The 19,153-nt window shown below is 38.9% G+C and overlaps 1 protein-coding gene across 1 annotated transcript; it reads left to right on the top strand.

The window, feature by feature from the left end:
- The first annotated feature begins 458 nt into the window (after window positions 1-458).
- rnf167 (ring finger protein 167) lies at window positions 459-11,333 on the top strand. Its single transcript, XM_041801648.1, has 10 exons — window positions 459-680; window positions 3,636-3,766; window positions 3,874-3,954; window positions 4,044-4,181; window positions 4,265-4,352; window positions 4,462-4,552; window positions 4,732-4,837; window positions 7,778-7,871; window positions 8,039-8,119; window positions 8,934-11,333. The coding sequence occupies exons 2-10, from the start codon at window positions 3,662-3,664 to the stop codon at window positions 9,347-9,349; spliced, it is 1,200 nt and encodes a 399-aa protein (XP_041657582.1). The 5' UTR covers window positions 459-680; window positions 3,636-3,661; the 3' UTR covers window positions 9,350-11,333.
- Window positions 11,334-19,153: the final 7,820 nt, after the last annotated feature.

Genomic DNA, 19,153 nt, shown 5'->3' with positions numbered 1-19,153 from the left:
ATTTACTTTGATGCTCCATTTCTGATTGATTTTTGTCTTACATTTTTAAAAAAATGGCTAATATATTTTATCTATATTTATTATTTGTATATTCATGCTGTCTATTTTTTTATTTGCTTGATGTTTAGTGTAAATAAGGGCTCATCCTCAATAATTTTTGAGTCTACAGTTTTTTTTTTTAAATGAAGGCCTACTATAGCATTTCAAAATAGCATTTTATTCTAACATTGATATTTCTCTTTTAACAAAGAAAGTAAGCAAAGCTTTTTTTTTTCCTTTTTATTTCTCCATTAGTTTTTATTTTCAATTCCAGGGTCATTCAAACCACTGGCACTATTTCATTGGCCTTGAAAATCCAAGAATGGGCACTGTGCATGCGGCTTCAGTATACCGTGTCCATTGCTACTTGTCCTTCTGACCGCTGGTGGCGCTGTGGGTCCAGGTGCTGGGTGAGTCATTCTGCCGTCACAGCACGAAGAGGAGTCGAGGAGCAAGAAGCAATAACAAACAAACAAATCTAGCAGCCAGCTAACGCAACTTTGGGGAACCGAGAACGTCGGCAGAGTATCAGTTTCACGGCGGGAGACGCCTGTTACTGGTTTTTATACGACCACTTAAACGTGTAGGATACGATGTACACAACCAACAAAGAAGACAAATAGTAATCCGTCACGTAACTGGTATGTACCATCTGCTAATATTAGCCCAATGCTAGCTAATCCTTCCTGTCTTTGTCGTTTATTTTTAATGGAATCATTGTCATGAAAACAGCTAATAAATAGGTTGTGAGAAAATGTTTGCTTTACAGTTTTCATAAGGTGCGAGAGAGAAACATGAGTGTCATTTGTGAATTAAATTTAAATTTCAACCTCCATGGTGCCGATATTAGCCTCTTGGTACTATGTTTAGCTGTAATATTAAAAGAAGCCTAGTCCCTGCTGCGTGTCTCTTAAGTTTTTCATATCGCTGTTATCTATAAGATATTTTCCTGATGAATCAAAGCAGCAGAAAATGTATTTTTGATAAGAAATGGTACACTTCGATGAATTGCTAACACTACCAGAGAAGGCCAGGCGTGTCTAACGTAACAATTAATCTCCTTCCTGAAGTACAATAATGTTTTTCACAGCGTGATGAGGAGAGTTAGATACATGTTAAACAGGTTTAGCATTGCGAAAGGAGCAACAAAACAGATTAATTCCCTCTAAATTCTTGTTGGAAGCCAACTGAAACAACACAAGGTGGAATTCCGCATGTGTTGACGTTGGTACAAACAAGCGGCTGGGCATGTGGGTTAATTGCTGACTATAATGCCTTAAAATGACCTAGATAAAATCAACAGCACACGTGAGAGTGCCCTAACTTGTTGTGCTGGCCTACTAGCCGATATAACCTAAGTTTTGTTAATGTTTTAGCTCTTCTCAAGTGTGGAGTGCTCCTTAATCCCAACCTTTCAAAGTTTACCTATGTAAACGGCAAAAATTTAACTCATTATTCAAAGCTCAAGGTGTCTATTGTCACTATAAATGTGATTACAAACTACATACTTTTGACACAATAAGATTATTGCACAATTCTGAGGTGCCTAGTTAATTTATAATGATAGTATGTAGTACAATTTTGATAGATTTTAGTGTTTGTCATTGTTCTTTTATATTTTCCTTCGTAAATCAAAATCACAGTAAAATCATACAGTGGGTAATTCTCCCAAAGTATTGAAATTTAGAGTGCACAACATAAGATTGATTCTTTCATCTTACATGCCGATATTCGAAAATCATTTGAGCTGATACTGATATTAATACAGATATTTAAATGTAGTTCACATCTAAAACTCCAGTCCTTATAACATTTTTTTATAAGCAATAAATAAAACAATTTATCTGACTTTGGTTTGTTAGTCCAGCCTAAAACTCTGCAAACTTCAAGTACATTCCACCAAAATTTACAACCAATATAGGTTGATATTCACAGCTGATACATCGGTTGTACATATAGGCAGAAATTGTCATATCTGCCAACATCAATAATGAACTTAGAGCAAAACATCTCTGCTGCAAGAAAGATTTAAACTGGTGTTTTGACACATTTCAGGTTATGTAAGTACTGCACCTTCTGATATTTGAAAATTTTAATGGGCCGTGCCGTGATTTAATCTACATTTTGATTAATTGCCCAGCCATATTGCTATGAGAGGCATACACATATGAAAGTATTAGATAAGTGAGAAGAAATTGTAGCAAATAAAATGTAGAAATATAATTGAAAAGTGAAGATGCTTGTAGAAATATAATTGAAAATTTCTAGGAATATACCGACAGAAATATGAACTGCATTATTTCTTAAAACATCTTATGGCTTGTATAAAAATGGCAAAGTCACCCAAGCATGTTTGTGCATCTGCCTGTCATATATTAAACAAGCTGATTTTAAATTAGTGTTTAAGCATTCAGCATAACAGGGAGTCTGTTCTGGATGAAATGTCTGCATCTTGAGGAAATGTGTCTCATTTTTTGGATGATAATCATTTATGTGACTGGCCCATATGTATATGTGCACTGGCTCTGTAAATAAGATAGCCAAGTCAGTTAAAAGGCAGCTAGAATTTTCAATGCTTTGTTACTTTTTGATGCCACATGTTTTGAAATATTGCAGTCTTGTGTGTTTGATGACCGATTATATCAAAATTCCTTAAGTTATCAAAATTACCTGTATTTATGAAAACAAGTGTATTAGAGGGTATGGAAACATCCAATATTGCAAGATAAGCAGTCTGGTATCAAGACACTGCCAACTTATTCTGCAATTTAGACAGTATACGAAGTTAAACTGCAACTTGTAGTAACCTTTATCAAGCAAACAACAAATACGTGATGCCAGGTACTTCTTTTCTTGTTATTTATATTTTTGTATTGAAACATATATAAATGCGATTTGATTTAGACTTATATTGAGCATTTAAATTGTGGTATCATGAGAACACTTGTCAGCTGTAGTTGTAGGATGTTTTCCTATTTAAAATCAGGGATTTACCCATAATGTCATCTTACCCTGTATTCGTACAGTGGTCCGAAAGTCAATTCAAGATCAGACTCTGACTTTGCCAGTCACCATTTTAAACTTAACATAATGAACACATGAATGTTTGAAGGGGAAGCCTGAACTTAGGAATAGAGAGTTAATCATAAAATGCTATCACAGATGAGCAGGAAATAACAAGATATTATAATAAGCTTCAGAAATCTTCAATAATAAGATTGTGGTCAAACATCTTTACAATACACTCATGTCTATGAATGTGTTCCTTTGTTGTTAAAACGATGCCTTGGAAGGATATTTGCATTCTCACAGAGCAACAGAAGCCCATTCATGTTGCTTATGTCTGCTCTGCTTCTCCTCGGCTATAGAGGACGTGTTAATGCCTGTTGGAGAGCCAGTTTGGCAGTCAGTTGTCTGCATATTCATTTGCATATTTTCACAGTTTGACACCTGAAGGGGCTTTTTGCATTAGCACGTTAATGCTGAACTGTAATCAAACAACGAATCAGCTTTTGACTGAGACCTGACATGTTTTGCTCTGTGTTTACCTGAAATGTTCACAGTAATGTGATGGGACTGTCATTTCTCTTTTACAGTTTAGTGTAACTGTAAGCAGCCAAGGATGGTTCAGCGTGGTGTGTGGTGTGCGGGGGCTCAATGGAGTGTCCTTACAGCGGTTTTCTGCGCCATACTTGTTCCCTCGCCTACACATGCCTACATATACGCTGTAAGTAGAACCATAAAAATGTAAGGCAAAGACTTAATGGGTTTTGAATGCATGTATGATTAAATATAATTTCTAATAATATGGTATGATTTCTGTATTTTTAACAGCATTATAGCAATATGACTTCCATGCTGTTTGAGGACCTCCCTGCCTTGTTTGGAGCTCGACTTCCAAAGGACGGACTAAAGGTGAGAAGGTTTTAATGACAGCATGCACTGGGAGATTTATTTGTTTTTGGCCTTTTAAGTGACACTTTTTCTCTTTCTCTGTGTGAAAGGGGATTTTGACGGTGTCCAATCCACTTAATGGCTGTGCAATAATTGACCCTCCTCCTCCAGTGCCACCATCGTATGACGCAAATACAACCAAATTCATCGTTCTCATCAGACGCTTTGATTGCAATTTTGATATAAAGGTCAGTGATGTTTGTGTGACTCTAAAGACACAGTTTCAGATCCTTTAATGCTCCCTGGTCTGATGTGAGGAACTTGTTTTCAGGTGTTGCACGCTCAGCAGGCTGGATACAGTGCTGCAATAATCCACAACATGTATTCAGACACTCTGCTGAATATGAACTACAGCAATGGTAAATCTATTTTTTCTACAATGTACACTTATTCAGCTCTTACATGTTCACATAATTTGACTGACGTGCTCATATTTTGTTTTGTTGATTGTTTTCTTTAACTTTTCAGACACCATTGCAGAGGAGATTGAAATTCCCTCTGTATTTACCAGCTACTATGCTTCCCAGATTCTCAGGAATTTCATAATTCCAGAGCAGGGGTAAGTAAAAACATTTCTGAGAAGTGTTTTTCACTAGAAATGAGTGTATCAAATATTTTTCAAACAGAACAAAGGTCATCGGAAACATTTTGATATTCGAAGCACACGTGCCGATCCCTTAGTGGAGTTGCTTCTTGAAATCATCGTATATTATGCAGTGTTTCTTTCTTTGCCTGCAGGGCTTATGTGATCCTCAAGCCAGAGTTTGCATTTCCACTCTCATATTACCTTATTCCCTTCACTGGAGTCATTGGCATGATCATTCTGGTGATGTGTGTTGTCTTGGTGAGTATTCATGTGAAATATGATGTGATGTAATTGATATCTAATCAGCATCTGTGTCCTTTTTAGCTGTTGGGTCTGATGCTGGGACCTTAAAAGCAGTTACATTTAGGGTGGTTTCACTTTAGTGACCCATTCCCAGATCCAAGTACAACTCACCCCAAAGTCCTGTGTATTCACTTGAAGGGGTGGTCTTGGGAACAGTTCATGTGTACTCAAGCTAGTAGTGGGTATTAAACCAGTATCTGGTATAGTTTCTGCCACTGAATTGAGTTTTTCTAACTCTGTCATTACCAATTTAAATGTATGTGTTTTGATACAGTGCACACACAAGGCATGACCAATGCCACCATTAGCAAAGCAGACGGATATGTGATAGACAGCAGCTCAGTCTGAATCCAGCATGTTTCACTCCAACACTAAAGAGCAGCAGATAACAAGAAAAACATCACTAACGTGTCAGTGTAATTAAAATGCAGCACACGTTAACCCTTGTATTGTCTTTGGGTCAAAAATGACCCGGCCTGATCTGGATGTTTACATGTTTCTCTTTGCATCTGTTATCTTGTTATATTATGATTTAATGATATTATACTAATTGTTTGAGGGGATTAAGGTCAAAAAGGGAGATTACATATGTTTGCAGTTGACTTCTTCATGACTCGTCTTCACTAACCTCCCAAATTGCGGTTGAGTTTTTCATATTAAGTCAACCGCAATTTGGGAGGTTAGTGAAGACGAGTCATTTTTTTATCACTGCTAAAACAAGTGGAGTATACTGAAAATCGAGACAACACAAGGGTTAAACTCACAACTTGCTTGTTGTTGGGATGCGCAGAGGGTTGAAACACCCTAATATGCATTTCCGCATGCTATCCCTTCCAATTTTGTAATATTCTGATATTATACCGTTACTGCTAAGGACAAATAAAATGGAGTTTTGTGAATTTTGGGGTATATGACCCAGCCCTATTTTAAGTACAGTACTGCCCGAGTTGGGTAGTCATCAGCAAGTCGAGTTGTAAAGGCAGTTCCAAATGTCTCTTTTCTCTTTAAAATTAGCTGTCTCTGCACAGTGCAAGCCCATTTCATCCTCGGAGCTGCATAGTGCATGTGTGAGTAGAAGGAGAGTTGTTATTGGAGTCTTAAAAATGATTAAAGCATCCACAGAAGCCTGCAAGATGGACTCCATTATCAGCACAGAGCATAAGCAAATATCGGCATGAGCAGTTGCCATGGTTGTCTCCTCTTCTTTGTTGTCCTTGGTGGATTTGCAAACAGTACACCACCATACCACCACCTAGTGCAGTGGTTCTCAAATGGTGTTGCGAGGCACACTGGCGTGCCTTGAGGCAAATTTAGGTGTGCCTCAGGAATTTGTACAATGCTGCATTATTGCTAACCTGGCATGCCAGATGGATGTGTTTCACACATCTGTCTGGAAAACCGCTCATACACAGCGTTTGGGACAGAGCAGAGGCTTTGAAAAAAACTCGGAGGTTGATTGGATGAGCGTTCTGTCTGTCACATCTTTACAGGCTAATCAGGGGCAACAAAAAACGTGACGTAGCTGCTACCGAGGAGTAAACTCCATACAGAACTGCATAACATGAACCATGGCGACTGTAGATATGTCAGTACACGACTTTTGTCACTTTTAGAATGAAAATAACTCAATGCTGTACTTTGTTCTTATTTTAACGAAGAGATGTTGTCAATTTCGAATAAAACTGACGCTTAAGCAGCAGCCATGCTAATGTCCTCCGCCATATCTGCACCCGCCTCTTGTTGCTGCTAGTTCACGTCACGGCTCCGCCGCGTCCGAAAGTAGTGCTTCTCATCGCTGATTGGTCCTGTCACTTTCTAACCGGGCCCAAAAGGTTCAGATGGGAGCTTTGCAAGATGGATTCGCTAGTGAGAAACACGGAACAGGGGTATTCATCTGCTTTGCAAGGTTACATTATTGCTACAACTATACAAGAATTGAAGATTCTGTAACATGAGTTACAATGGCTATTTTGAATGCATTTAAATATGGTGTACCTTAAAATTTTGTCATGATACCAGGTCTACCTTGACCTCATGTATCAGACAGAATACACACACAAGTGTGTTCAGGGATGGAACAATGTTATCAATGTAAAATCAGACCAGCAGGGGAGAGGGGGAAAGCAATCTGACGTAGGCACTCATGCCAAATGTGAAACCACTCTAAGTGAGATTTAGTAATTAGCTGAAGCCAAAACACAGGAGTGTGTTCTGCCACTCGGATGCAGGTCTAGTCCAAAAGAGAGTGTTAGGGGAAAAAATTGCAGCACATTGTTGTCTCAGCACTGGCTCCATCAGTGCTTTTATTGGCAGTAAGGCAGGTAGATAGGCTGGCAGGACTACAGTCTGAATGAACTGATTGGACATTTCAGATTTTAGTTGCTATGGGATTTTTAAGAGACCTTTGACAAAAACGGAAAAAGTGTATCTAAGGTAACTGCCTGCCCTTCTCTTAGTTTATAGGTTTTAAACTTGAAAGGACCAAACCCTTTCCTGTTGTGCATTTTTTCCATTACTCAGGTTCCAAAAATAGACATCTTTGGTCATAGACAGGAGAGGCACGCCTTCAGTGTCCCACCAGTACTGGGAAGTACACAACAAAACGGCTGCAGATGAATGACTAAATAGAATTTCTCAAATACAGTGCATGTCGAGAGCCAGCTGTTTTACAATTAATATATGGTATGAGTTCATCAGCTGCATCTGTTTAATTTTTTCAGTTCAGATGACTTTATTAATCCCCGAGGGGCAATTCAGTTTAGAGTTTACCCTGCCTTACTAAAACAATCTAAACAATTGGGCAGTATGGTTTAAACAGTTCTATACTTTAAAACATAAAAACAACAAACTAATGAATCTGTGACACCAGTAACACTTCGTTTTTGTATTTTTCAGATTATACGATGTGTTCAGTACAGAAAAAGACTGAGGAAAAATCGTTTGTCCAAGGAACAACTGAAGCGCATCCCAACCCACAGGTTCCGCAAAGGTATAAACACATTTTCTGGGATCATTTTCATTTCCTTCCTTTGTTTGTAGAGCATTTTACTGGAATAACAGCATCTTTTATTTTATTTTTTTGTGCTACAAAAGAGTTAAGTTTATCGACTGATTTATATTTGTTGTAAACAATTTTGTTTTTCTTGTGTGTTTCAGGAGATGACTATGATGTGTGTGCTATCTGTCTGGATGAGTATGAAGAGGGAGACAAGCTGCGGGTTTTACCTTGTTCACACGGTAAATCTTTTACATGTTCTTAGGCCAATAGGCAGGTATTTTTAAAACTGAAGATTTTCCTCATCCATCTTCAAAAACCCCATCCACACACTGTTTTTAGAAAATCTTCATTTGCATGTAGACACAATAACGCACTGCTGTGACGAGTACACCATGCCAATAGTAGTCTATCCTTGAGCGTGTAGATGAAGCAGCTTAAGCAATCATGTCTTAAATGTATGAAAATTCTGTCATCATTACTCCATAGTGAACTTTTTTTTTCTACCTCCCATCAACCTGAACCAGATCTCCTCCAGACTGGCAATTTTGGTGGTGGGGTTTGTGTCTCTGTAGTTATGAAGCAGCAGTTAGCCTGATTCAGGTGTTTCTGTTCATCAGCATAGTTGCAGAACAACTGTTTGTATGTGTGAGCATGTCAAAAGTCCAGTTATTACAAGTTTGGCTACATCCGCCATTGCTATGAAAAATGGTAGTGATGACGTTGCACAACAGTAACAATCAAACAGGAAGGAAACCGGTGCACAGTGTGACATTGCAGGCCCAAATTTCTGGACTTTTCTGGATTTCATGTACTTTGAACATCAGTCAGTCCAGGAATAACATTTTAGCCTCCTTGGAAAAAAGAACTTGCTTTTCATGATTTTTTTTTTTTATCAGCAAGATCTCATTTTAGTCCTAGTCTCGACTTCCTGAGGCAAAAAGGTAGTCAACTAACATATTTAGTTGTAGTCTGAGTGGACAAAATTAACACTGCCTCCAGGCCCAGTTAAGAGCTTTCTATCATAGTCTGTAAATAAATGCATTTGTTTTTCAGCTTACCACTGCAAATGTGTGGACCCGTGGCTCACACAGACCAAGAAGACATGTCCCGTGTGCAAACAGCGTGTCACTCGAAACAAAACAGAGCAATCTGAGTCCGAGTCTGAGGAGGAGGAGGGCAGAGGACGTGGGGAGGAAGAAGGGGCAGAGGGTGAAGGAGACACTGAGCGCACTCCCCTCCTTCGGCCCTCCAACCCCGGGTCCCCGTCAGTGAGTCCGGGGGCCTATTCGGCCACTACCACCACCACCACTGCCCAGTGCCTGGCCTCACCTGTGCGCTGCGATTCCCCCCTCCTGGATTACGAAGGCTACCACTCCCCGCTGGAGGACACAGACTCAGAAAGCGGAGAAGACGGGCACACCGATGACGACACCGCACAGCTGATCGGTAGGGATAGAGTGGATGTCTGATGGCTGGAACTACACTTTAATGAGAACCTAAAAAAGGGTCTTTATGTCTCGCTTATCACACTACACTACACTTATGTGGTTAGCTAGACATTGAACATAACAGAACCTTTTCCCAAGTAACCAGAGGAGGTCTTCTTGATTGTGTCAAAGCACATGCAGCACTTGCATTGAAAAATTTACTAAAAATTAAAAATCAACTAAGTTTTTACACACATTTACCCCTCCATGTCTGTAGAATTCCTTTTTTATGCATGTTTTATTTCAGAACTTGACCACACTACCTGACCTAACCACTAGTGCTCCACATAAGCACAGGCCACTGACACTTCTAAAGTGCTGTATGAATAAGAGCGTTTCTGTAGTGAATAACGAATGATTTCTGTGCTTCAAGTGCATCTTGTAGACTCCTTATTTAAGGTTAGGTCAGAGCAGTTTGAAGACTTGCTGCTGTCTTAATCAGTTTTTTATCCGCTGCTCCTTTTTCACAGCTTCCTCTCACATTGTGTGAAAGAGGAGGGAACTGTCTGTCTTTATTTAAAGTTTTAAACCCCGTAGCTCTCATTTTTTATAACAATTTTTTAATTCTATGAAATTGATCTCAAATTTCACCACACTTTAATCAAACACTGCAAAGATCTTAAATGTTTCTGCTGCTTTTACATTTGTATCGATAATTCTGTGTGGTCAGTCTAAGGAGCATTTCTAGCTTTATCCAGTTTGTCAAGTTGAACAAACTCAGGTTTACAGCAGCAACGTAAAGGTCAGTGGGTTTTGTAAATGAATAACATAGAGAGAGTGTTACTGGTTTGGTCGAAGAGATTGTTTTTAGCTTTTTGTTTCTTCTTCAAATCAGTGAATTTATGAAATTTGGGACCCTCAAGGTTTGTTTTTTTTTAGTTAAGAAGAGCATTATTGCCTTACATTAGCCTTGGTGTACATGCTTGTATGTAAAATTAAATATCTGGAAACTGAAGGGACAGGATTCACACTCCTTTGTTTTCCTCTTGTCTAGCTGTATTTAATACTGCTTTCTTCTTGTTTCCTTGTCTGAAATTTGTTTTCAAAATGACAAAAAAAGAATGAGAACATTTGTAGTGTTCCTAATAAGACTTTTGCACCTGGAAGTTTCTTCAAGCTTATTGGCTGTCGAACCACATAAGGCTTGTTTCCTTATGTCGCCAGTGTGTGGTCAAATAAACTGACTGCATCACTAATAGAAGCTGTTAGAGTTGTTTCAGCCAAACTCTTATCACTTTTCTGTCATGTTTCACGATTTTTTTCAGATCCTATACTCCCAGCTTTGTTTTTTTTTTTTTTTAAATGTGTAATGACTTCAGGTGTGGAGTTTCTCCTAAAGTTCCTCTCATGTATGTAAAATGAGTGCTGCCGATGTTGTTATAGTTGTCATCAGTTTAAAAACCAGTTCAGATCTATACGACACTAAAGGAGGGACTGAACTGATCCGTCACTAAACAAAATAACAGAGGAAACACTGATGACAGTGAACACATGTTTATTCTCCATCTGAGCATTGTTTACTGCGTTTTGATGTTGAAAATGAGAATCAGTAGGAAATCACAACATTCCATCTTTGTATGTAGCTGATAATTGAATAAAACACTATCAAGTTTTAATTGGGACTCGTTGGCAATAGTCTATAATGTAAAATCAAAGCGCTGTTTTCCTATTTACAGTAAGCTTCAGATGTCTTTTTGTACTGTTTCTTTTCTGTTCTGCTCTAAATGTCTCGATTTTTGAGACTGTTAACTGAAACGATGATAAACTGTCGCCCCTCTGTATGATTTATTTCTCCTTCTTTTAGAATGTGCCTAGTTCATTACATGGAAATAACAAATGTACAGTGTCAACTATGATTTTTATGTATAAAGCAGGTCTGAGAATCCTTAGGATGTATAAACACAGTCTGTGGAAAGCCGCATTAAATGTGTGATTTGTTGAAGATTAAATTGATCTTGAAATGGGACGGAGTGGTGTCGCGTCTTTATTTAGATTAAAGGAGAAAATAAGTATGTATGTAAGGTTTTACTGATCTGGTGTCATACATGATCATTGCTTAGGAAAAAAAGCTTGTAATTGGAAATGTGACCATATGAAGAATATATGATCAATGTAATATGATACAGTAAACTTTATTGAAAATATGACAGAAGAATATGATACTATACACTTTATAGAAGATATTACTGGAAGAATGCTACAATCCAATATGATACAATGTATTTAAATTATTACTGTCAGCTTTATGATATACAATCAGGGGTGGAAAGTAACTAATTACATTTATTAAAATTGCTGTAATTGAGTAGTTTTTGGATTACTTTTTGAGTTCATTTTTAAGTCAGTAATTTAACTTTTAATTATGTAAATTTCAACCATAGTAACTGTTTTTCTACTTGGGTGCAATACTCTCATACTTTTTCCACCTCTGTTGAGTACATGGGAGCACATACTGAGAGAATGTATCAACATCGCCTCCCAAAAACAGTTGTTGGATTTGACTTCATTACAGAGATGTGACTTTAGAGGGGACTTATTATGCAAAAATCACTTTTTCAGGCTTTTCTAACAAAAAATTTGTGCCCCTCGTCAGTCCACAATCTCTTCAAGTGCCAGAAACCCCCCCCTCCACCTTTTATAAAATGTGTGCTGAAACAAGCTGTTCTCAGATTTCCCCTCATGATGTCATGTGAGGAGTTAGCACCGCTCCCAGGTTCAGCTGGCCCTCCCCGCTTGGAAGAGGCAAGCCACATCCATTTCCTGAGAGAAGCGGAGGCAAAGACACAGAAACAGCTTGTTCTGAAACAGAACTTGCTTGTTCTGAACAGGGTTGAAACAGAGGGGGGGTTTAGACATGCGGAAATCCAACACTAGAGTGTTTTTTTTTTTTTTTTTTTCAGCAACAAACTTCACAGGAATGTTTTGGGGAAATCTGAGACCAATATAAATGTGTCTTAAAAGGGTAGAATATGTCCCCTTTAACTGAAAAACCTGATAAGAAATCTTTATTCTCATGTTGTTATTGCCAAAAGGAAAGTCATACTTGACTGTTCATTTCATTAGTAGCTACTTAGGCTGTGCAATTAATTGAAATTTAGATGAAATCATTGATCACTGCTTATTTCAAATTGCAGAAGATTGCAGTATTTCTTTGACCTGAAATGTGTTTAAAAAAAACAGTTTCATAAAAATGTTGCAGAAATGCCATGCAAACATTGATGCATAACATTTTTCTAAAATAGTGTGAAAAATTTTACTTTTCCTATTTCTGTACATTTTTTCAGTAAAATGGGAATGATGTAAAATGATCATTCCTCTCAATACAACAGCCCACATCGCATCTACAATATGAGGCGAAACAGAGTTATGCAGAAATGTTTAGCCTTAGTTTCCATGATGATTGCTGCAAAGTTTTAAGTCAAACAAACCAGTGAATTTATTACTCTGATTAAAGCAGATGAATAAAGATATGCACTGATTCATGCATCATGTTACATCATCATATTCTCAGCCTACAAGAAAGAACAGATGATTTATTGTTTGTTCTTTGAAAAATACATACCATAAGGAACTTTAAAGGATAATCAGAAGCTGCTCAGCACTCAGTACCAGGGGTACTAAAGTACTGAGTAGTGAAAGGAACTAATTACATTTACTCAAGTTACTGTAGTTGAATAGCTTTTTTCATGTACTTTTACTTTTTTAAATACTTTTAAAATCCCTACTTTTACTTTTACTTGAGTATATTTTGGTACCATTTTTCCTTGGAGCCCCCCCCCCCCCGAAGAGAGAAGAAAAAGTGTCACAATGATATCAACATAGATTTGTTGTTTCACTGATAAAACCCCCGAAAAAGGGTCTATGCATGTTTTTCTTATCTAGACATTTGTTTAAACTACTAAAATACTGCTTTATAATGGTTTTAGTCAATATTTGCAAATCAATGGAGTAAACATACTTTTTGAAACCGGGTCCCAGAGTGAACAAATCCGTAAACGCTTACCTTTTCATCTCTGTGTGGACAGCCAACCGCATCTTTCTTGAAACGATTACATCATACATACACAGCCCACTTATGCCGCATGCGCTGTCGAACTAAAACAACAATGGCATACTACAGGGTGTGCTTGTGCAGCAGAAGCTACTGAGCTTATTATGGCTTTTATAGCAAAATCTGGTGCTCCTTTACCACCACTGCGAACAGCATACACCAGACATTCTTAAATCCACTGCGGAGAACAACCAGAAGGGCAACTACGGCTGTGTCCGAATTCACTCCCTATTCACTACATATTGCACATATTTTGTGAATACCCCATTTTGTAGTGGTGTCCAAATTCTGCACTCATTCTATCCCACAATGCATTTTGAAAAGTACCGAACAAACAATGCTCATTAGCCCAGCAATATTTACCATCATGCATCACGGTTGCTGCTCTCAAACATGACAGATGAATGAGAGAAGCACAGGAACACATATAAAACCTTAAACACTTTTTTGTTTGTTGGTTTTAACCAAATCTGTAAGAAAATGTTAAGGATTTAAAACAGAGTAACTCTGAGGATTACAAGCCATGAGACCATCATCTTTATGCAAAAATGAGTTACATTACACACAAAAATGTACACTATTTTACCACTTAAGACACAAGCTTTTTTTAATCTATTAGTGTTCTTATTTTGGGGGGAAGATACATCAAATTTAGTATAAGTTTTTGTTGAAATTCTACCTTTAATTTTGATCCTCAGCCGTTGTCATGGATCTCAATGCCGTTATTGCTCACAGCCGGAGTAGTGTCCGAAATCATTTTTTTGTTTTGCATTGAGTCCACTATATAGTCCACTATATGCTGCTCACTATAGAGTGGATAGGGAATAGGGAATGGGTGTGTGGTTTTGGACACAGCCAATGAGAAAGTTTGTGGCAGTTTCCAGAAATCTTCTTCTCTCTTTTGGTGCATTTCCGTGGTCACTGCCCCTCTTCTCCAGGCTTCCAGCTTGTGTCCTCCCTCTTATGCCAGAGCCAGCAGGAGGCTCTCTCTGCTGCTTCCCCCAGCCTATGAACAGCAGCTGGCCTTTCGTGGCCTTTCAGTCCAACATTTGTCATGAGGTTCCACACAGATTGTGCTGAAAATCCCCAGCATCCCACCTCCACTGTCTTCAGCCAAGTTACCCAACCCTTGTCCCAACAGTCCTGAACAAGCTGTTAGTACTTTGTTTTCTTCCTCTCAGCTGCTTCCTCACAGCAATCCTCCCAGGGTACCGTTAACTCCACCAGCAGAATCTTCTTTCCTTCTTTCCTTTGGCCCCCCTTTACAAGGTTGATGGTGCTCAACGGCGGTCTTATTTTGGCTGGCTGTTTCTTCCTCCGCTCTTGCTCCAAGATCTCAGCAAGCACTGCCAACACTTTGTCATGGCACCATCTGTATCTTCCCTGGGTCAGTGCGGCCTTCCACCCTGCTAGAATGTGCGCCATGGTTCCTTTACCACCACACATCCTGCACAATGGATTCTCCCTCATTCCCCACCTGTGCAAGTTTATACGGGTTGGTAAGGTGGGATGCACAGCTCAGAGTAGAAGGGAAATGCGGAATGGCTCTAGTTGCCACAGTTCACTCCAAGGGAGGTTCTACCTGGTCCAAGCACCTTGACTTGCGAGTGCGATGGATTTGGCTCTCCGTCTTTCTTCCTCAAGGTTCCGGACTTCGTCTTGGACCATGGTCCTCTTTTCAGTGAGAGTGGACTTTGACCACTGCTGGAAACGAGATGTTCCTAGACCCTGTCCTCCCATGCAAGGATTTCCGATGGTGTCTTTTGTCCTGAGCGAAGATTCTACCTGGTTAATTGAAGTGTTTAGCAGCCCACTTCCGGTCAGATCTTGTTGTGATTCCTGCTTCCCTGGTGAGTTGGTCTTGAGAGCCCCTAAAACATCAGGGACAGTCTGCACTTGGCAACTTTAAACTCCTCCACCACTGATAAAAGGGGAAGCTAGAGCTGGCCTGACCTTATGTAGAGCCCCAAGGATGTAAAACTTGGGGGTACTCCCAATCATCTTCAAAGGTGATGGTTGAACTTCCTCTCCATCCCTACAACGGATGCTATGGGTACTTTGTACACAGTAAGAAGTCACATAAGTCTTTGTTGCAGGCCATGTTGGTAAAACCATTGTTAGACTTGTTTTCCAATGTTGGAGATGTTGTTTTTGTCTGACAGGGAATCGTCTTACCACTTGCCGAGGCATTTAATTGGGTTCCCCTGGATGTTTGGGATCTCTTCTCCTTTGACTAGTAGCTTGAATTTTGCAGTTGTTTTGCCCTTTTGGATCACCAGGCATCTTGACTTCTTGGGCTTGAAGATCATCTTTGCCCAAGTGGCCATACGATCCAGTTGTGTTGTCATGGTAAGATCATCCATGAATGCCCTGACTACCAGTTGTTGACTTCCTGCAGCAGTCTTTGGTCCTCTTGCCTTTGTACTCGCTGCAGAGATGATCAGGTTCATTCCCATGACAAACAAGATGGGAGAGATGGTGCACTCTGTGACAATCCCCTTCTCCAATGGCTGCCACTTTGTTGCGAATGTTGCCATTTGGAATCGCAGCTTGATGTCTCCCAAGTAACTGCTGATTATGCCTTGGATGTGGTGTGGGATGTGGTAATAGTCTAGAGCAAGTTGGATCAGTTTATGAGGAATAGACCCATATGCATTAGCAAAATCAAGCCAGACAATTGTTAGGCTTAGCTTCTTGGATAAGTTGGCTGAGGACCTCCGTATGTTCCAAGCACCCCGAGAACCCTTGATCCCACCCTTCTGGATAGATGTGTTGATATATCCATTCTGGGACATTAAGAGCTCATTCTCTTGGCCAGCACTGAAAAGAAAATCTTCCCCTCCACACTCAGCAGAGAAATGGTTTGAAATTGGCTTATCTGTGTGGATCCGTGCTCTTTGGGCACGAAGCACCTTTCTGCCCTTCTCCAGCTACTTGGAACGGTTTCCTTGGACAAAATTACCTGCATAAGCTTCCACAGCCTTCGGACAAGCTTGGGGCATTTCTTGTATACTTTGTACGGTATACCGCTGGGCCCTGGAGCAGGAGATGATCTTGAGTGCTCAACTACTTCTTGAACCTCTTTCCACAACGGGAGCTCAGTCCGACAGTCAGAACAGACTGCTCACATAATTAACCTTTTTTATATTTAAAATTAAATTTAAAGCAATTATGACATATGATAATTATGAAATCAAATAAGCATAGTATACTATCTGAAGCAAAAACCTTAAATGGTTATATTTGTCACACTTCATCATCAGCATGGGTCACCCAAAATATTTCTCTCATTAATCCAGATCTTTAATCCTGTTTGTTCCAGATCTTTCATGACTAATGAGGCTGTAGAGCAGAGAAACCCTGCTGAATGCTGCATTCACATTGTGCCACTTTAATTAATGGATACTCCATATGAAAAGCATAGAACTAAACAGTTGGTGTGATTATCCCCTTTTCTATACAGTATTAGATGTACAGCTCTTTATATAGAAATAATATCACTGTTGGTGGTGATTATTATCTCAGGGTTCATTGAAAGCATAGATGTTATAAATAGAATAGCCTCATTTCTTATTTACGGCTTAATATTCTAGGTTAGACATTTTAATATTTTTTCTTTAAGTCATCAAAATCTATCAAAAGGAGTTTTGACTTTTAATAGCAGTACATGACCTTTAGGAAGTCTGTGGGATGTATTAGTGATTCATTAAGACTTCCTGTAATTAATAACTTCCTTCCTTGTAATCCCTTCATTTGATTTCTCTCTCATTCATTTCTTCACACGCTTGTTATAGCAGCACCTGCTGCTTGAAATAAAGAGCATTTAGATTTGAGCTGAATAAACTTTTTCAGGAGCCGGATAAAGCCCTGTAAGGGACAAAGTGTGTTTCTTTGACTTTTTTCAGAACAAAGAAGAAAAAGGCACAGAGGCATGAAACGTAAAAGACGGGACACGACATCACACAATCCAAACATGAGGCGCCTTATTTAGCTTTTGATGTGCTGCGTTTGGAAACACAGGACAGATTTGAACTTCCTCTGGTTTGTCATCGATACAGTGCGGAGATGGCTCGATCTCTGCAGAAATACTCCTCCATGCTGAGAATATTTTGCATACTCTTCTTCACCATTTCCATATTTGTGCGTCTGCAAACAGGTGCAGCTCCTCAAGACTACAAGAAGGTAAAGTAGGAACTTTCTCACCTTCAATGAAAATGGTCTGGTGTCCAACATCAGTTCGGAATCTATTTGTAATAATTTATCCTTGTAAAAAAACAGATGATGAAAAATAATTTTAATGCTTTTCAATTGAGCACAATGCCTTGGATGTGTCCTCATATTTGATGTGTATTATTAAAAGAAAGTTTGTTCCAGTTGCTTTAAAACTTTTTAGCCTCTTTCCTTTGATTGGAGCTCTAGTTAATCTGGTTTTATTGTGTATACGATGCATTTTTCTCTGGTCATAAAATTCCCCTCTTGTTTGTTTTTAATGGCATGCCAAATTCCAGATCAGTTTCCAGACTTGGTCCAAATGAGACTTGAACTGGCAGATCCCAGTCCAAGTCTCAAGTAACTTAAGATGTTGAGTAAGAAATAACTCGTTATTGAGTACTCATAAAAATGAACTGTATGGATTTATGACTGCTTTGGACATACACAGGACAAAATAATTGTTCACTTTTTACTCAACAAATGAAGCCAATCTGAATGATTTAATTCCATTCAGTGATTGGTGGAGAATTCTTTTTCAACCATTTTCATTGCTTTTCTGTGAGAATTTCTAATATATTTCTGTCCTGCTTTTTTAACCCAGTTGGCAGCTATAACACTGATGAGCTCTGAGCTGATTATTGATCTGATCCCAGACATCAAATATGCCCAGTTAAAACAAATAGTACACTATTTCCTCAAAAAGATGTGAAAATGGCACATCCAAATTTGACATGCAGTGTGCAAAAAAAAAAAACACCTAAAATATCCTGTAAATAAGTTTTCTGTTAGTGTTACCTTTCAGTTGTTTTCATGCTTCCAGGGAATTTTGGACACATCCTTCCCAGGGCACCTCATCCCCGGTCCTCTGGATGGCGACAGTGGACCTAAAGGAGACTTCCCGTTTGGCCCCAGGGATGACCAGCCATTCCCTGATGATTTAGATGCAGCTTTTATCCTGGAGGATGAAGCTCAGGCCACTCAGATGTGGCCCCGCGTCATGCTGGATTATATGAGGCAACAGTTACGGTACAGAGGAAGGACAAAGAAAAGCACAAAGAAGAAGAAAACTCAGCTGTTTATCGGATAGTACATGACAAACAATGTGGTGTGAGAGTTTCATCGATTAAAATGATCATTCTGATAACCGATTCTCTCTATGAGTTTTATTTTTCCTCCTTTAACATCACCACTTATCCTTTTAAACCTTTGACTGTGCTGTGTAACAAAAACACCCATGACCTGTATGCTTAAAAAAATATAAGAATTCAGAGTAACCTGGAGTAGGAAAACTCCAAACTGAAATATGGTTCATTTTTGCTGGTTTGTCATCACACAGTGGGCTGTATGGTTGAGATAACTGCATCTTTATAGTTTTATCATATTAAAAATAGTCTCATATTATTTAGTCAGCTTTAAAAATACAAATACTGCTTCTTTTTTAATTTGCAGGGTTTTTTGCTATTTATGATTGCCTGTTCCAGAATGCTTTCACCCACCTTATAGAGAGAGTGCTAAAATGAATT

The sequence above is a fragment of the Cheilinus undulatus genome, linkage group 12, assembly GCF_018320785.1.
Source record: "Cheilinus undulatus linkage group 12, ASM1832078v1, whole genome shotgun sequence".
Classification (NCBI taxonomy): Eukaryota; Metazoa; Chordata; class Actinopteri; order Labriformes; family Labridae; genus Cheilinus; species Cheilinus undulatus.
The sequence above is the reverse complement of the archived record's forward strand: the minus strand, read 5'-3'. Positions and strand labels throughout refer to the sequence as shown.